General features: G+C 43.0%; 1 protein-coding gene across 1 annotated transcript in view; it reads right to left on the reverse strand.

Annotated features, from left to right (window-relative positions):
• The window catches only part of DACH2 (dachshund family transcription factor 2), a 190,516-nt gene that overhangs the window by 66,289 nt on the left and 105,471 nt on the right, over nucleotides 1–18,756 (reverse strand). The window contains exon 3 of the mRNA XM_029285998.1: nucleotides 4,339–4,454. Within this exon, the coding sequence (XP_029141831.1) occupies nucleotides 4,339–4,454 (116 nt within the window). The remainder of the gene's footprint in view (nucleotides 1–4,338; nucleotides 4,455–18,756) is intronic.

An 18,756-nucleotide genomic window follows, 5' to 3' on the forward strand; every position in this document is an offset into this window, starting at 1 on the left:
AAAGGTTGTAAAACGAGGCACAACTTACAACTTTGCTTAGCAATAGAAAGTTTGGCTCAGTTGTGATCAGAAGTTGTGAGGGCTGCCTATATTCTGGAAACACCCATTTCCTCTCTCTCAGGCCCAGAGAATCCTGTCACAGCACAACGAATATCTCAATGCCAGAGATGAAGGCTTTGGGAGAAAGGAGTTGTTTTTGAATAACACACCCCAACAAAATGTCCGTGGAAGAGTAATACCTTGCATTCCTGATTTGCAGTGCACCCTCGACTGAAACCTGCCCTCTCCAATTGAGCTTTCGCTGATCAATATAATGAGGGCAGTTTCCAGACGCAGACATTACCCGCCCGATGTTTTCATTATCTGAGATTTTCCTACAAGAAACCCGCAAGGTGCGACTCAGAGGCGTTACTGGCTGCGCAGGGCAAGCTCCTTCTCGTTCCGGCTTCGTCCGAGGGCACGGCAGATGGAAAGGAAGCTGCCGAGAAGAGATGCTATTTATCACCCTGACAGAACGTGGCTAGCATCAATCCTTTCACCACAGGGGAAAAGTCAGGGTGGCAAAAGCCAAGACGAAGGAATCAAAAAAAAAAAAAAAATCAAATCTGGATTTTGTGTAATTGGGCAACCTCAATGCTCTTTGTAAATTAACAACATTATTAGCCTTTGGACATTAAAGTAGTTTGCTGCAGATTTGTCTTCGAAAATAATCTTCACGTGCTTTATAGGCAGAAGGGAAGCAAAACAAGAACTTTCCGAACAGCTATAATTGGGCTGAGGTAATCCTTGACTTATGACCAGTTGCTTAGCAACCACTCCAGAGTTATGACAGACCTAATCTTGAGGCTACTTACAACCCAGATTCAAAGTTCTGACAATCACCTCCTCCCCCAGTCATGTGGCTGAACAGCCAGCGCTGGGAAACACATCCACACCTATGACTGTTTGCAGCGACCCGCAATCACGAGGGTTTTTTAGCCAAAAAGGATTTACTTTCAGTTTTTAGCAAAAAAAAACCACCATACCCATAGTAAACCCCCAGTTCATTTAATGACTTCAGCATTCACTTAACAACTGTAGTGATTGGCTTAACGACCGCTACAAAGAAGGTCGTACAATTGGGTCGGTCATACAACGATCGTACGACCGTCACGGCTTATTGACTGTAATGGGCAGTCTCCCTTAGAGTCATAAGCTGAGGACCTGTTATAGGAGTGTTCTGTATCTCTGCCTCTGTGAGAGAAGCGGAGGGAGAAAGGGAACAAGAGATGGAATGAGTGACACCTTGTAACGGCCCTGTGAAGGTGCTTTACAAAAATCAACGCTGCTCTTTTCTAGATGTGTTTACAAGGGTGTTTAAAGATTCATCGTTGACATGCAAACACTGGCCGTGGTTTTGTTTTGTTCTGTTTTGTTTTTTTCATTTGTTTGGGGGAAACCTTAATGTTAACTATGATGTCTCCCACAGTGAAGTGTCGAAGCTTTGAAGGTGAAGACAGCATGGCAAGGAAACATGCATTATTCCTCTTCCTATTTCATCTGCATGCCAAGGAAAAAAACCCTGCCTTGGCAGAACTGCTGAATGTCAGGCTATGGTTAATGGCTCAGTTGTGCGGGATGAGTCCTGCGATACGTCTCCGCTGTTGTTTGTTTTAGTATTGCAAGGGTTGCAGCAGGAGTGACAAAATGCGTATTACCTGCATCTTGAAATACTGTATGTGTGGACATCTCAATATGTGATTAGAGTTGTGGAGCAGGATTCATAACCAGCCATCATAAGTTATCACTATTTCCCTTGGCCTTCCTCATCTGCTTTTGACAGCAGACAGCCAGGCATGGAATAATTCAAAATAGCTTGTATTTCTCTGTCTGTCTGTCTGTCTGTCTGTCTGTCTGTCTGTCTGTCTGTCTGTCTGTCTGTCTGTCTGTCTCTTCCTTCCTTCCTTCCTTCCTTCCTTCCTTCCTTCCTTCCTTCCTTCCTTCCTTCCTTCCTTCCTTCCTTCCTTCCTTCCCTTTCTCCTTTCTTCCTGCCATCCTTTCCTTCCTCCCTCCCTCCTTCCCTCTCTCCCATTCCTCCTTCTCCTCCCCCCCTATTATTTTGATGCACATTGTAGGGATTTTGCTTAGTGAAGATTCACTGATATTGTTCATACAGGTTATCCTCAGCTTACAACCATTTCTTTAGCGACCATTCAAAGTTACAACAGCACTGAAAAAAGTTACTTACAGTACATCCGGTCCTCACATTTACAAGTGCCACAACTTTCCTACAGTCTCATGAACAAAATCCAGGCATTCAGCGACTAGTTTTTTCTTAAAAACCTCCAGTGATGAAGCACCCACAATGTCTGAAGGCAAAGCTGTTCCACTAGTTAATTGTCCTCACTGTTAGGAAGTTTCTCTTTCATTCCAGGTTGCTTCTCTCCTTGATTGGTTTCCGTCCATTGTTCTTTGTCTTGCTGTCTGATGCTTTGGAAAATAAGATGACCTCCTCTTCTTTGTGGCAGCCCCTCAAATATTGCAATAGGGCTATCATGTCACCTTATAGTCCTTCTTTTCTCTAGACTAGCCAGACCCAATTCCTGCAACTGTTCTTGGTCTACCATTAGACCAAAAGCACCAAAAGGCAAGACAAGAAACAATGGTTGGAAACTAACCAAGGAGAGAAGCAATCTAGACCTAAGGAGAAATTTCCTAACGGTGAGAGCAATCAACCAGTGGAACAGCTTGCCTTCAGAAGTGGTGGGTGCTCCATCACTGAAGGCTTTCAAAAAGAGACTGGACAACCGTTTGTCTGAAATGATACAGGGTCTCCTGCCCCAGCAGGGGGATTGATGGAGTAGAGAGTCAGTCTCTGACAGAAGGCCACCTGAAGAGACTAGAAGCATTTGAAATGTGGATTTACAGGCGGCTGTTACGTATAAACTGGGTTGACAAGATCAGAAATGAGGAGGTGATAAGCTGCCTGGGAAAGCCAAGGGAAATCATCAAAACAATTAAAAAACGAAAATTAGAATATTTCGGACATGTGATGCGACACCCAGAAAAATATGGCATACTCCATTTAATCCTCCAGAGAAAGATGGAAGGCCAACGAGGTCCAAGCAAAAGAAGAACATCGTGGCTTCAAACTCTAAGGGACTAGTTTGGACCAAACTCAGCAGCACTTTTTCGTGCGGCTGCTGATAAAAACAGGATCGCCAACGTCCGATAACGGATATGGCAGAAGAAGAAGAAGGAGGAGGAGGAGGAGGAGGAGGAGGAGCTTCTTCTTCTTCTTCTTCTTCTTCTTCTTCTTCTTCTTCTTCTTCTTCTTCTTCTTCTTCTTCTTCTTCTTCTTCTTCTTCTTCTTCTTCTTCTTCTTCTTCTTCTTCTTCTTCTTCTTCTTCTTCTTCTTCTTCTTCTTCTTCTTCTTCTTCTTCTAGAAGAAGAAGAAGAAGAAGAAGAAGAAGAAGAAGAAGGTTTTAACTGAAAGATGGTAACCAGGCATTAGTAGAAAGCACAGAGCATCTGATGGCCAACCCTATCCTTCCAAAGGGATCATTAATGCACAGCAGAGGACCCCGCCCCGCTGCTAAACAAGCAAGCAAGAAGAAAATTGTGGTGCTTTCCACTTCATATATCGAAGTTGGCTAAGCCAGCTTTGATACATGAAATGGGAAGCACCACGATTTTCTTCCCTGCGGCAAGTAGCAATGTTCGGTGAATTGGTCCTGCTGACTGCGTTGCTGCCCTCCACCACCTCAAACTCCCTACTGTGTAATCACAGAAAAGGTCTACCAAGATGGACAACCCCTTGCAATCTATACTATCTCTACAGCTTCTTGTGCTCTTTTATCACACTGCACTCCTGAAGCCAAACACCATTAACGTCCCCCACGAGTAGGAAGCCGCCCTTCTCCTCCTGTCCTCATGATCCCTGCTGAGTTCGGAAGAAAACAAAGAAGAGAGAGAATTTTTTTTCCTTCCCCCTGGATACCAGGTTCTTGAAAGAGTACCCTTAGCGGTCCTTCCACAGCTCTGAGATCAACCTTTCCCCATATCATATGACCAAGCATCTAATGGCACTTTCCCTTTAAGGAAATTACGATTAATGAAGAACTAAATTGCAAATCCATTAGGTTTTAGTCAGCTCAGCAACGCCACGTGGGGTGAGGGCTGGGGGGGTGGGGGGTGGGTTGGAGAGAGGTTTCATGAATGCTCAAGAAATCCAATAATGTAACCTCTGGTAAAGCTTGAAAAAGCCCTGAAGGACAAGGCCGTTAGATCAATATTAGTTTATTTCAACTGCTGCACAGTACGAAGCAGGGAGCTGAAGCATCCAAAGGATTTTATTACCTGTTGGAGAGATAAGTCCTGGCGATAAGAGGCCCGGCACTCCGTGGGGAAGCAGACGCGTGTTCTCTTGTATCGCAACCCCCAGAGAGCGCTTGGGGGGTCTCCCTGGTCGTGAACTGTTGAAACAAAAGTGAAAATAAACTTTAAGTGCTCTTTTGTCAAAAGGATTTGCATCAGCAATGTATTTTGCATCGATTTTTTTTTTTTTTGAGGCCCTGACCAGCCGGGTCCTTGGTGACTGGTTTCTGCTGTCAGAATTTTAACTCTTTCTGAACACCAAAGTGACCGGCCCATCCTCCATTACAAGTTGTTGTTGTTGTTAATTGCGAAGTCGTGTCCGACCCATCGCGACCCCATGGACAACATTCCTCCAGATCTTCCTGTCCTCTACCATCTTCTGGAGTCCATTTAAGCTCACCGTCTCCTCCTTCAGTGACTCCATCCAGCCACCTCCTTCTCTGTCGTCCCCTTCTTCTCTTGCCCTCAATTTTTCCCAACATTAGGCCCTTCTCCAGTGAGTCCTTCCTTCTCATTAGGTGGCCAAAGTATTTGAGTTTCAACTTCAGGATCTGGCCTTCTAAAGAGCAGTTGGGGTTGATCTCTTCCAGGACTGACCGGTTTGATCACCCTGCAGTCCAGGGGACTCCTATATAGACATCTACTATTGATTTACGTTGCTTATTATCAGAAGCAGCAATCTGCACGTTACCAGTGGCATTCTTAAGGTTTTTTTTAATGTAGGAAAGGACCAGGCTGAGCCAGAGGGAGGAGCCAAGAGTGTCATTAGTTTGGCATCCCTTTGCACCCACGAGAGGTCTAAATCCCGTTCATCTTGAATTCCATTGACTCTTATCTACCACCAATTTGTCCTCACCATTGGTAGTTCAGATTCTTCTTTAGGGATAGCACGGAATAAACTTGTACTCATATGAACAACCCCGAGTTCTGGGGCCTGACAGTTAAAGGGCGTGAAGATGTACAGGATATTCCCGCTGAGCAAATAGAAGAAAATCAATTATTTCTCTGCTCCTGATGATTTGAGGCCACTTTTCTGCTCAGGAGTTCCTGATGGGGTGGCTTACTTTTTATTTGTTTGTTTTTTACATTTATATGCTGCCCATCTCACTCTGAAAGTATCTCTGGGCAGCTTACAAGTATAAAAGTATAAAAAAATATTAACAACATTAGATACAGAACTAGAAAATCAAAGGCAGGATTATTTTGAGTCTTCTGACAACCTGTGAGGGGGGCTGTCAACCCCCCTTTACTCTGGAGAGTCCTACGCAATACAAAACAGCATAGTGTGATGTAAAATTTGTTGCACAGATCAATACCTTTCACCTCACCTTGGTTTCCAGCCAGAAGAGACCTGATCTTATGCAAGGCCTCAAATCAATTGTTTTTCACTTTTACGCAAGTCCACATTCAAACATGTTCCCCAGTGAGTTAAGAGCCTCACTGGATAGAACTTGCACGAGATCAGTTTGCTTTAACACGGAAGTTCTCGCACTAGGAGTTCAGACATTACTGGTGGCTTGCAAAAAAAACCTAGCATGGTCATTTTGTAAAAAAGCTCTGTCAGTGGTGATCCCAACACTCTGGAAAATTGTGCCTCCCCAAAATGAATATTATTTTGATGCTCACCTTCTACAAGGTTACTTTACAAACAGCCAAGCCATTCATAATGTTAGATTTTTTAAAAAGCTTTTAATTAAAATTTGCCTTCCTGCAACTTAAATCCATTATGCCATGTTCAGTAATCTTGGATACGAAGGAACAGACCCTGTGTCCTTCCTTCCTTCCTTCCTTCCTCTCCTTCCTCCCTCTTCCTTCCTTCCTTCTACCCTCCTTCCTTCCTTCCTCTCCCTCCCTCCTTCTCCCTCCCCTCCTTCCTTCCTTCCTTCCTCTCCTTTCTTCCTTCCTTCCTACTTCCCTCCCTCCTTCCTTCCTCCCTCTCTTCCCTTCCTTTCTTCCACCCTCTCCTTCCTTCCTTCCTTCCTTCCTTTCCTCCCTCCCTCCTTCCTTCCTTCCTTGAAGAGGGCAATGGGAAAGAACTTTTGTATTCTTCTCAGGATAGCAGTACCAATAGCACTTGGACTTCAGAGTTGTTTCTACATCATCACTAGGAGCTAAACTTTACTACAAGTAGTCCTCGATTTAGAACCATTCGTTTAGTGACTGTTGAGAGTTACAACAGCACTGAAAAGAGTGACGCGTGACCACTGCCACCTCCTCATAGCCCCCTGCTCAAAATTCAGACACTTGGCCACTGGCATGTATTTATGACAGTTGCAGTGCCCCGGGGTCATTTTGCACTTTGCAAGCAAAGTCAGCGGGGAAGCCAGATTCACTTAACAACCGTGCTACTATCCTACCAACTGAGTGATTCACTTAACAACGGTGGCAAGAAAGGTCGTAAAATGGAGCAAAATTCATTTAACCACTGTCTTGCTTAACAATTCTGGGTTTGATTGTGGTTACAAGTCAAGGACCACCTGTAAAGGGCATTTTTACTGTTTTATATTTAATATATTAGATAATTATCAGAGCATCTACTACAATAACCACAGGTCTCTCTATATGGGACTGCAATGACCCACAATTGTCAAAGGAAGTAGGCCTGCTTCCAGTTGGAGAGACAAGCAGGCCCAAAAAGCAACCAACTAAATTTCATTTTTAATGTGTGTCATTGTGCCCACAGTAAAAAAATCTATCTATCTATCTATCTATCTATCTATCTATCTATCTATCTATCTATCTATCTATCTATCTATCTATCCATCCATCCATCCATCCATCCATCCATCCATCCATCCAACCACCCACCCACCCACCTACCTACCTACCTACCTACCTAACCTATCTAAAATCCATAATTCTGTGGAGGATGAATTTTATTATCCATTTTCCTAGGCCAAAGTTTCAGCTCAAGGCCTCATGAGCTAATGAGGTTTTGGCTCACGGCTGCACTAAGTGAGGTTGCGTTGACTGGAAGAACATTTTCAGCACTGTCAGGTTGAAAACACAATATAAACCTTTGCATTCTCTGAAAAACACTCCAGGAAAACTTACTGGAAAACCCACCAGTTCTTCTGAGGAAACGTTATATCCTTTCTCTTTTTTGTGTCAACAACTTTGCCACAATATTTGCTCTTCCTGCTACACAACAGCGCTCGCTGACAAATTTATTTTGAGATGTGTCTATTGTGGTCGGGTGTCAGTCAATTTCTAACACTTAGACGTGAAACTGGATACTCTTGGTGCATTTTCCGCTGCAGTTTTATTTATGATTGGAAATCAACAAACAGTCAGAAGAAATGACAACTGAACGGAGACTGCAAATCCTGATTTGCTTAAACTAGCAACTACGGCTAACCCTGCAGAGATAGCAACTACCTCTACCTCTGTGGGAGATGGAGAAACTACCACTTAATCCAACAACTCTAAATCATAGCCTGTTGACTTGATGGAGCCATCAAGAAGCACAAGATCTGAAGCCCCGGCTTGGCTGCCTTTATACAAATAGTCCTCAGCTTATGACAGAAATTGGGACCAGAATTTCTGTCACTAAAGTGACATGGTAGTAATGCATGACATAATGTGATCATATCCCTTAGCTACGGTAATTCCAGCAGGCTCCAGGTTGCCTTTTTTAAGCAAGAACTATGCCAGTGATGGCGAACCTCTTAGAGACCGAGTGCCCAAACTGCAACCCAAAACCCACTTATTTATTGCACAGTGCCAGGGCCGCATCAGCATTGTAGTGCCTTCATGGGGGGGGCAGGGAGGTGCCTTTGAGTGCCGCCTCTGGCACGCAAAAAACGGGGGCACAAAAATGGGCCACCGTGCTGCAAGGCGCAAAAACGGCCGTGCCATGGGGTGCAGATACAAGGCGCTGCACCACGCAAGAATGGGGCAGGGCTAGTGAGTATCACGCAGGCACTAGTCCCTCCCCATTTGCAGCACATGCGTGATCGCGGCCCTGTGCACGCATGCGTGCATGTAAAATGCTTCCCCCTCCCTTTTCTTCCAGTCCACCAATCGACAATGGTTGGTGACCTCTGCTCTACCACCTCTACTCGAGCTTGCTAGTCGGACGCTTCGCCTCCTTTGTGCTGGGCGGGGCTCCTGCTCCGGGTGGCAGTGGTGGCCTGATGCACCTGCTGCTGGCGGCGGTGGCGCGTGTGCCAACAGAGAGGGCTCTGAGTGCCGCCTCTGGCATGCGTGCCATAGGTTCGCCACCACTGAACTATGCCATCATGAAGTAAGGAGCTCAGGTGATTGAGACTTCTGACTTCCTGCCAGCTTCCCCATTGATTTTGCTTGTGGATTGTCACCCTGGCTTGCTGCAAAGTCATAATCATGAGCCAGTTGCCCAGTGCCCCCAGCACAATCACGTGACTATGGGATGCTGTGATACCTAAACTAAAAGGACTAAGAAGTAAAAGGACCCCTGTAAGTATGTACCATTTGTACTGCCCCATCCTATCTTTGAACAGTTGTGGAATAAATGGCCACAACCCAAAACCACCTGAATAAGGAAGCTCAAAATGCAGTTCAGTACTATAACTGCACAAACTGTGATTTAGCGTGTAAAAAAATTGAGCAATGGCACAAAGATCTTCCGTACACAAGGCAAAAATGAACAGTGTTTTGACCATGGCAACATTTAGAAGCAACTTGTATCCGGACCCCACCTCCCTCGCTTTGGGTGCACTCCCAAATTTGCTAGAATCAGATGTGAATTTGCATACTAATCAAGACAAATAAACATGTGGTGATTTAACTAGGAAACAGTCTGACGACAATTTAATCGGTACAGGTTACAAGGTCCATCTCAACCGCATCCTGTTGCAGTGAAAATATTGATTGTGTTACTGATTTGAGGACCGCCTTATTTTGCTGGGCACAAATAACCATTTAATTGCTTTTTAATTGAATGGTGATTGCTCATGAGCAAATTATTAAGAGGGTTGTTTTTTTTTTGCTTAATTACTCGATTACTTATGCTCAGCCAATATTATTTTTATTGGAGATAGGGAGATAATAAACTCACCTCCAAAGCAAAGCAAACATATAGATCATTTTCCAGCAACACGAAAGACCAGTGTTGTTTTGTGTTTCTTTGTTCACAATCCATATCTTCCTGTGATGCTATTAGACTAGCTGATCCAATATCTGCAGGTTTGTCTGGCTAATTTCTAGGTATGGACACCACAAAAACGTTGGCTTAACATATCAGGATGTGCTAAACTCCAAGTCAAGGCATGAGACTAGAGGGGCAAAATATCAACCCACGTGTCATGATGCTATTACGCAAAATGTACATGTGCATCATTTATACTGAGTATCAGGTTTCAGGCACTAGCTGGCGGGCTTTGTCCTACAGGGGACCTGTGTAAAATTTCTGATGCATCAAATGTTGTTCACGCCACAGCTCCATCCATGGAGTTACATTTCAAGAATTATTACAGGCTTGTAAACACTGTTTCTTGGTTCATACCTCATGATAAGATATCATTTTGGACAGGCTAGCTTTGCATGCTTTGAATAAAGCTATCGTGGCTTGTCAACTAATAATTACAATGTCTAAACCCAGCCAACCGAGGCTTAGTTTAAAAGAAAAATAGAAATGATTACATCAAAGGCAGCTTAGTAGGAGTCATCAAGCCAACCACAATCTACCTTAGGAACTTCTGAATCAGAGCAAGAGACCCACCCATCTTTCTGCCTCTGGATAAACCAATGATAGCACGAATTGTGAAAGAAAGACTATACAAGTTTATCCATTACAGTTGTCCGATGGCTTCATGAGACCTGAAGAATTATGAAAATTTCCAGATAAGAACAACACCTGGCCTGACTGCCATTAGCAATCCAGCCTATTGCAATATATTTAACAAACTGTGGTTAAATGTATCATGATTTTCTATGGCGCACACATTCCAGATCATGAAGCGCCCTATTTGATCAGACTGAATGGGGTATAGAAATATTTGAAGATTTAATGTCTATGGAGGTTCTCAATCATCCAGCTCATGATGTCCCAAAGATGCTTTTCCAAAAGGCAACTGGACTTTCTTGTTGTTGTTTTTTCCCTTGAAAACCTTTCGCTTCTCATCCAAGAAGCTTCTTCAATTAGTTCGGTGAAAACTTAGGAACTACAATTCAATGTATCAATAGCCTTCTAGTGATGCTATGAAGCAGATTTTTTCCCCCAGCTTTTCCCTTTTTTAACTGAGAGCTTTAAGATAAGAACGAGAGCCTCTGAAGCCTCCCTTTATTCCCTCCAAGGGCAACATGGAAATTCAACCTTTATTTACTAAATTTGATTGGTGTGAGCTGGTGCCTCTCCGGGTGACAAGGGGCCACAGGGTATAGTCTGCTTATTCTGGACTAAGGTTCCGCTAAATATTTTAGGAAAACTCAAGGATAATATTTAGCTGATGTTACTTTTCAGGGATTAATATTCTTCACTTGACACTACCACTCCATGGACCTCTTTAATCTCTTTTTACACCCACCTAATCCCATGATCATTAATCACGTTTTGGAGGAATAATATCCACTGGCATTCTGAGCTCCTGTTATACAAATCAGTGCTACTCACTGGTCCCATTTCTTTCATCTGAGTAACAGGGAGGAATTGTTCCGCCTCTCACATACATTTGTAATGCCGGAAATCCTCAGGGATTTTTGAACAGCAGGAGCCCAATCTTAAGAACTATAGCCCAAAGAAGAAGGATCTAAACTCTGCATCCCAAGATGAACAGCAACTGGGAGATCACGTCTTGTGTGGTTCACAACTGGTTAGAGTCAGACCTTGCACTAAATCAGGGGTGTTCAAACTTAGCAACTGCAAGACCTGTGGACTTCAACTCCCAGAATTCCATGGCTGACTGGGGAATTCTGGGAGTTGATATCCACAGGTCTTAAAGATGCCACGTTTGGATACCCCCGTACAGGTAGTCCTTGACTTATGACCACAATTGAGCCCAAACTTTCTGTTGCAAAATGAGACATTGGTTAAGTGAATTTTGCCCCATTTTACGACTTTTCTTGCCACAGCTGTTAAGTGAGTCACGGCAGTTGTTAAGTTAGTAACACAGTTGCTAAGTGAATATAGCTTCTCCATTGACGTTGTTGGTCAGAAGGGGACCCCGGGGACACGGCAACCGTCATAAATATGAGTCAGTTGCCAAGTGTCTGAATTTTGATCACGTGACCACGGGAATGCTGCAACGGTTGTTCAGTGTGTAAAATGGTCATAAGTCATTTTTTCCCCCAGTGCTGTTGTAACTTTGAATGATCACTAAATGAACTATTGTAAGTCGAGGATTACCTATATTAAACAAAACTCAAACAAAAATTATACTAGGGGAATCAATCCCTGGGTTGAGAGCCTCTAGATGGGATCACAATCCAACTACACTGCAGACTTTGTTCCCCACTTCCTGTGCAAATGTACTACTGTAGCACCACAAAGTCCAACAATTATTACAAATAAGTGGTATACTTATTTCTTGTCCAAAACCATCATCCCATTGAAATCATTTGTTTTACTCATGGCGTGCTGCGGGTCACACACATTTACTTACAGTAACATTTTAGGTAGCGGTACGACCTCAACATTGGAGAATATCTGCCTTGAGTTTAGTGCATGCACCCTAAAAGTTTGCTAAACTCGGCAAATTGGATGAAGAAGAGATTCCTGTTGGAAGTTGAAAGTACAGTAGGATTTTTTCTTCTTCAGCAAAACAGATAATTCCACTATATTTTTAAAATTCAACACAGGGAAAAATACGAATGTCCTTCTTGGAAAGTCTTCCATTGCTTTGTGGCATCAAAACAATGACTCTCCTTCTCCCCACCCAAAAAAAAAAATAATTGTGGGCTTTGGACCACATATTTCCTAAGTGCCAGATGTAGGTAAACTCTGAGTGACCTTCGGGGTGCTGAGGAAGACAAAGAAACGTTGACCTGCTTGTAACTTAATGCTGTCTCCCTCTTCATGTTGGCAAACTGATCACTTGTCTAACTATTGAAAGACATTGTATTCCTTCCCAGATCAAAGGCAACAACAGGCTAATTTGGGGGGGGGGGGAGAAGAGGCAGCCATGCAAAATGGACAATTAACATTAATCATAGGTGAAATTGTTTAAGCGGTTAACTAGAACCTGATCACCATGGCAACTCTCATAAAAACAACTCATTTTGCACCAATGCACCAATTCTTTCCATGTAACACTCCATGGGAACTCCAAGCCATTTGCGTTCTTCTAGATCAAAGGGTAGGTGGTTGGGATGGAAGAAACACTCCTAATGTAATTGCCTGACACTGAACTGTATGCAAGTCAGGCTTTACTCTATGGATTAAAGTCGGGCTCTACTCTATAAACAAGAGGCGTAGAAGCAAAAATCATGTGAAGTATTAGTACTGCTTTATAAAGCCTTAGTTAAGGCCACACCTGGAAATTCTGTATCCAGTTTTCGTCACCACATTACAAGAAAGATGTTGTAACTTTGGAAAAAGGGCAAAAAAAGGCAACTAAGATGATTAAAGGCCTGAAGACTAAAACATGTAAAGAACGGTTGCAGGATCTGGGTTTGGCTAGTCTAGAGAAAAGAAGGACTAGGGGGGACATCATAGCAGTATGCCAGTATTTGAGAGGTTGTCCCAAAGAGGAGGGGGTCAATTTATTCTCCAAAGCACCAGTGGGCAAGACAAGAAACAATGGATGAAAACTAATCAAGGAGAGAAGCAACCTGGAATTAAGGAGAAACTTCCTGACAGCGAGGACAATTAACCAGTGGAACAGCTTGCCTCCAGAAGTTGTGGGTGCTTCATCATTGGGAGGTTTTTTAAGAAGAGACTGGACAGTTACTCGTCTGAAATGATACAGGATCTCCTGCTTGAGCAGAGGGCTTGACTAGAAGACCTCCAAGGTCCCTTCCAGCTCTATTCTGATTCTGATTCTTAGAACCAATTCAGGATTGGAGTCTCCCAATCTTATTTGTCACAATAATTTTATTTGTCACAATTACGTTCACATGCCCACCAGGATGGGAAGGGAAGGACATTTCGCAGGGCCCATCGATTAGGAATTGTTATCTAGGGGGACCATGAAAAGGGACCTTCTCAGTGGTGGCCCCTACAGATCCCATGGATTAGGGATTATCATCAAGGACCCTGAAAACAAATTGGCCAAAATAGACATCTCTTTCCCAGGGAAAGAACATTTCCGGAAGATTGCAGCGCCACGTTGGATCAAACGTTTCGTGAAGCAGAGACGTGTTTCTTGAGGGAAGAATAGAAACTGCAGCATGCATTTCTTAATGGGGATCATTTGTCCTCAACTCACCTTTCCTTCTACTACTCTCTGAGTGACATCAGCAGCCTGTTTACTGTCTTCTTTAGCAGCTACTTAAAATCCATTAGGACAAGGGCAGGCCACGTTTTTGTAGCCAAGTTTTTCCATTTTAACACCAGGCAAATCCAGCTGGAGAAAGGACAACCACAGACCAATCAAGGGTTGCTGAGAATCTTATTCCTGGTAGCAGAATAATAAAGATGGAAGGGTGGGGAAAAAACCCGTATGATCTCAGTGATGATGTCTCTCATTTTGGGAGAGCAGGCTGGAATCTTCTCTGATAGACTTTGACTATCAAGATATTGATAGTCCCAAAGGTGCTCTTTCAAGAGGCAACTGGATTTCCTTGTTTTTCTTTGAAGACGTTTCACTTTTCATCCAAAAAGCTTCTTCAGCTCTGACTGGATGACCCTCTAGTCACAGCTGAAGAAGCTTCTTGGATGAGAAGCGAAACATCTTCAAAGAAATACAAGAAAGTCCAGTTGCTTCATGAAAAAGCACCTTTGGGACAACCATGACCTGGATGACTGAGAATCTCCATAGACAAGATATTGATATTTAGCCAAATCTATATAAATAAAAATGTAAATGTTCGTTTGTTCAAAATCTTAAATCTCCGAAAGTTCTTCACCTATTGCTTTGAAATTTTGAAACAACGTTGCATTCGAATACGCGCGCGTTTTTATATACCTATATTATATAGATGTCACACCTGTGACAGGTAAAAACATGCTTTTTTTGAAAAACAGTGCCATCTGTTGGACGTAAAAACTGAGCCACAGCAACGCGTGGCCAGGTACAGCTAGTAACTAATAGAAATTTTATCTGAACATGTTTTGCTTACATTTGTTGCATCATTGGATCTGGGTTCTTGAGGGTGGGAGATGTCTATGTAGGACTCCTCTGGGCTCAACCTTACTTTGGGCATGAAAATCTCACTGGATTAATACATTGTAAGGGAAACATGAGATATGTCAACTCCTGTTCTGTCCAAAAGAAATTTGGTTGGCAAAGGAAAAATGTTTTTTTTTTATAATGGATACATGGGCAACCCCTCCATCACATGCCTTTAGCATAATTTGAGGGAAGCCTGCAGGAGAGATGAGAAGAAAGAAGAGATAAGTGCAATGGTATCCAACTGCCTGGTCCTAGTCTACAAGGAAGATGGGAAATCTGTACTTCCTATAAAATACTGAACCATAATACATAACACTTTCTATGAAATGCTGAATATTGGCTGTGGGAATGGGGTCTAGTCCAACCTAATTCTTGGGGTTGCTCAAAAAGGCACTGCTCAAATCAAGAAGCTAGTTTGATCATGAGAATATGAAAGAGTCTAGCACAGAGGCCCCCCAACCTGGTTTCGTGAAGAGAGGTTTTTCTGCGGTCTGGAGAGGGTGTGGTTTCATGTACTGCCTACATCCCATGGATGGGGCTTTGTTTGTTTGTGTGGACCGGTTGCTGGCATGCCACGCACCGGTCCCGGTCCACGGACTGGGGGTTGGGGACCCCTGGTCTAGCACATGTCGGCGACATCTAAAATGTGTCAAGTAAGAATGAATGAACCCGGCGAACAATCTAAGAACTTGAGCCATTCGATTTAAGCAAGAGAGGTGACTGGTAACCTTACAAAGATCATGATACGGCGGACTGATTGGAATATATTACACCTCTTATATTGTTGGTGGAAAAAAGCCTACTTGCAAGAAAGATTTTATTTTTTTTGCAGAGGCAGCTGATAGAATAAGCAATTTAAAGGTTGGCTACTCAACTGACGGAAGCCTGGGCTGTGAAACTATTTTATACCTCATTTACTTGACCTATTTGCCTATTTAAATAACGTGTCTTTCTCTTGTTCTTTATTTGCACTGCCCATTTGTTTATACTTATTTATTACAGAGGAGCATAATCAAAGCGTTCTGGAATGAAATCTCTTGGGTTCAATTATCAGCCTTCCCAAAGTGATAGCCTCTGAAGCGTTGAGATTTTCAAGACCCAGAAGTCTCACTTGGTTTTTGATCAGGCTGAAAAGTTGAAACCCCCAAGACCAGGTTGGTTAAATAAAGTTGGAATAGTCTCCGTATTCATGAGAGAAAGGGGCTTGCAAGGAAGAACATGGAACCGGGGGAACATAGAGAGTTTTAGAGTCTACAGAGAATGTCTGTGGAGATTCTCAATCATCCAGGTCATGTCCCAAAGATGCTTTTCCAAGAGGCAACTAGACTACTTGTGTTTTTTTCCCCTCTAAGATGTTTCACTTCTCCTCCAAGAAGGAAAGAGCATTAACGACCAGATGACTGCAAGGAATATAAACCCTTCCAGCCTCCACCAATCAATCAGAACTTAAGAAGCTTTTTGGATGAGAAGCAAATGATCTTCAAGAAAAAGCAAAGAAAGTCCAGTTGCCTCTTGGGAAAGCACCTTTGGTCCAGAGAAGGGAATAATTTATGTAACTTGCAGCATAACTGCCAAGTGTCAAACTTCACCCTTGCCTAGAACTAAAGATGTGATTATTTCCTAAGAAAAGAGGCAGGATTGATTAGAAGCATCTGAGCTTTGAGACAACATAATTTCAACTTCTCGAGAAGGGATCGTATTTTTGGCTAGTCCTTCTCAGAGACAGAAATAGAGGCATCTTCAGAATGACAAAGGCAGAATTGCGTTGTAAAGTCCATCGTGACACACATAAGAAAGAGACAAAGTGTGCATTTCAATGGCACAACAGTTCCATTTAAAACCAACTTCAAACTAACAAAAGCACACATGGAACATAAAATCCAAGTTCAATATTCAAACATATTCTAATCTAACTTAACATATAATCACAAACCTCTTAAGAGACAAAAAAAACCACACATTTTATAACGCAATGAGTTTTCACACACACACACACACAAGAAAGTTAATTATTTATGAGGCTATCCGGAAGGAAGGAAGGAAGGAAGGAAGGAAGGAAGGAAGGAAGGAAGGAAGGAAGGAAGGAAGGAANTAGTAGTAGTAGTAGTAGTAGTAGTAGTAGTAGTAGTAGTAGTAATATTTACTGTCTGTGTGCATTTTTGTTTGGTTTCTTTTAACACCCTTCCCTTTTCTTTTAGATTGTAAGCCTATTAAAACCCTTTTCTTTTTTTTTAAAAAAAAAATCTGTATACAATACTTAGCAAATTTGAGATACTTTACCCAAACAAAAACAAAAGGCAGCCCCTAAGTAAATGGGATTAGCGGAAAGCTGTTTTTTCTTTTCTTCAACCCAAGAGGCATAAAATACCCGTTTCCATTAGAGTCAGCTGGTTAAGCTTTACAAGCACAAATATTTACTGTGCTTTGCAGGACAAGAAAATAATGAAAACCATCCTTGAATCCCATTTTAAAATATAGAAAGGAGGCTGGGAGCCTGATTTATAAATGGGAAATAGGTGTGCACGGGTTCTCCTCCTGTATTTTTTATGTTTCCATTAGGCTTCTATCTGCCTTCTATTATTGCCCTTCTTAGAGGGAAAAAAATAATAATAATTTCTGTGTCACTTGCTCACATTGGATGCATTCATTTTCTTTAGACTTTTCCGGGGCTTATTGATTTCCTGCCCCTGCCAGGACTTGTGTTTCTCCACTCAGTGGGCCAGCCATTAAAATAAAGGTTGTTAAAAAAGTAACAGCGCACAGATGTGGCAGTGGGTGCGCCAGTATTACGGTGACCCACATTCAAACAAACAAAAACAAACTTGTGGCACAGTCTGGTTACTCAACTGTAAAATGGATAAGGAAGCGTCACAGTCGTACAGGGTGGTCCTTGACTTACAGCCACAACGGAGACCAAAATTTCTGTTGCTAAATGAGACACTGGTTAACTGAGTTTCGCCCCATTGTTACGATCTTTCTCGTCACAGCTGCTAAGCGAATCCCTGCAGTTGTTAACTTAGGAAGAGAACCTGGCTTCTCCATTGATTTTGCTTGTCAGACGGTCGCAAGTGGGGATCACATGACCCCAGGACACTGCGACCGTCGTAAATATGAGTCAGTTGCCCACCGTCTGAATTTCGTTCCCGGGACCGTGGGAATGCTGCAACTGTCGTTCAGTGTGAAAAATGGCCATAAGTCACTTTTTTTTCCAAAGCTGTTGTGACTTTGAACGGTCACTAAACGAACTGTTGTTCAGTTGAGGACCCACCTGTATTCCGCTGTTCTCCTTGGAAGCATTTTTATCCAATCACAGGTGATCTTCGACCTATAGCCGTGGTGGCGAACCTGTGGCACGCAGAGCCCTCTCTGTGGGCACGCGCGCCGTCGCCCCAGTCCTAGGCCTTCAGCTGGGTTTTATAAAACCTTTTCAGTTTAGGCCTCCGCCGCCATGCACAAAAAAAAAAAAAGGTTAAATCAATCAATTTCAACTTCTCGCGGGAAAAAAAAGATCTCGCAAAGTTGGGATTGATTGATTGAACTTTTTAGTCCCACCCAGTCTGCCGTTACCACCAAAGCCACGCCTACCCAATGGGGCACACCCAGCCAGTTGGCCACACCCAGCTACACCTACCCATTGGGCCACGCCCACCCGGCACCCGACGATACATAAGTGGGTTTTGGATTGCAGTTTGGGCACTCGGTCTCTAAAAGGTTCGCCATCACTGCCCTATAGTCATCCATTCAACAACCCTTCAAAGTTACACAGCACTGACAAAGGTGACTTACGATCAGTCCTCACATTTACAATCTTCCCAGGGCGCTTCTAACAAGGCGAGTCAATGAAAGAAGTCAGATTTGTTTAAGGACCATGGGATTCACTGAAAACCACAAAAAAAAATTAAAGGTCTTAAATGGAGCGCGACTCACTTAACAGCCTTACTGCTTGGCAATGGACGTTTCGGTCCCAGTTGTGGACGTAAACTTGTACAAAACACCTATTTTCAAACTGAGAATTCCAACTCCTTCTCAAATCAGTAGCTGCTGATCTGGAGGCACATCTGTCCGAAGCTATTCTCAGAATTGAAAAGGAGAGATAGAGGGAGTTACTTTCAAAAATGTCGTGAGATTTAAGAAGTCCATCAACCATCAT

This window comes from Protobothrops mucrosquamatus, unplaced genomic scaffold, assembly GCF_001527695.2.
Source record: "Protobothrops mucrosquamatus isolate PMUCROS unplaced genomic scaffold, P.Mucros_1.0 scaffold2680, whole genome shotgun sequence".
Classification (NCBI taxonomy): Eukaryota; Metazoa; Chordata; class Lepidosauria; order Squamata; family Viperidae; genus Protobothrops; species Protobothrops mucrosquamatus.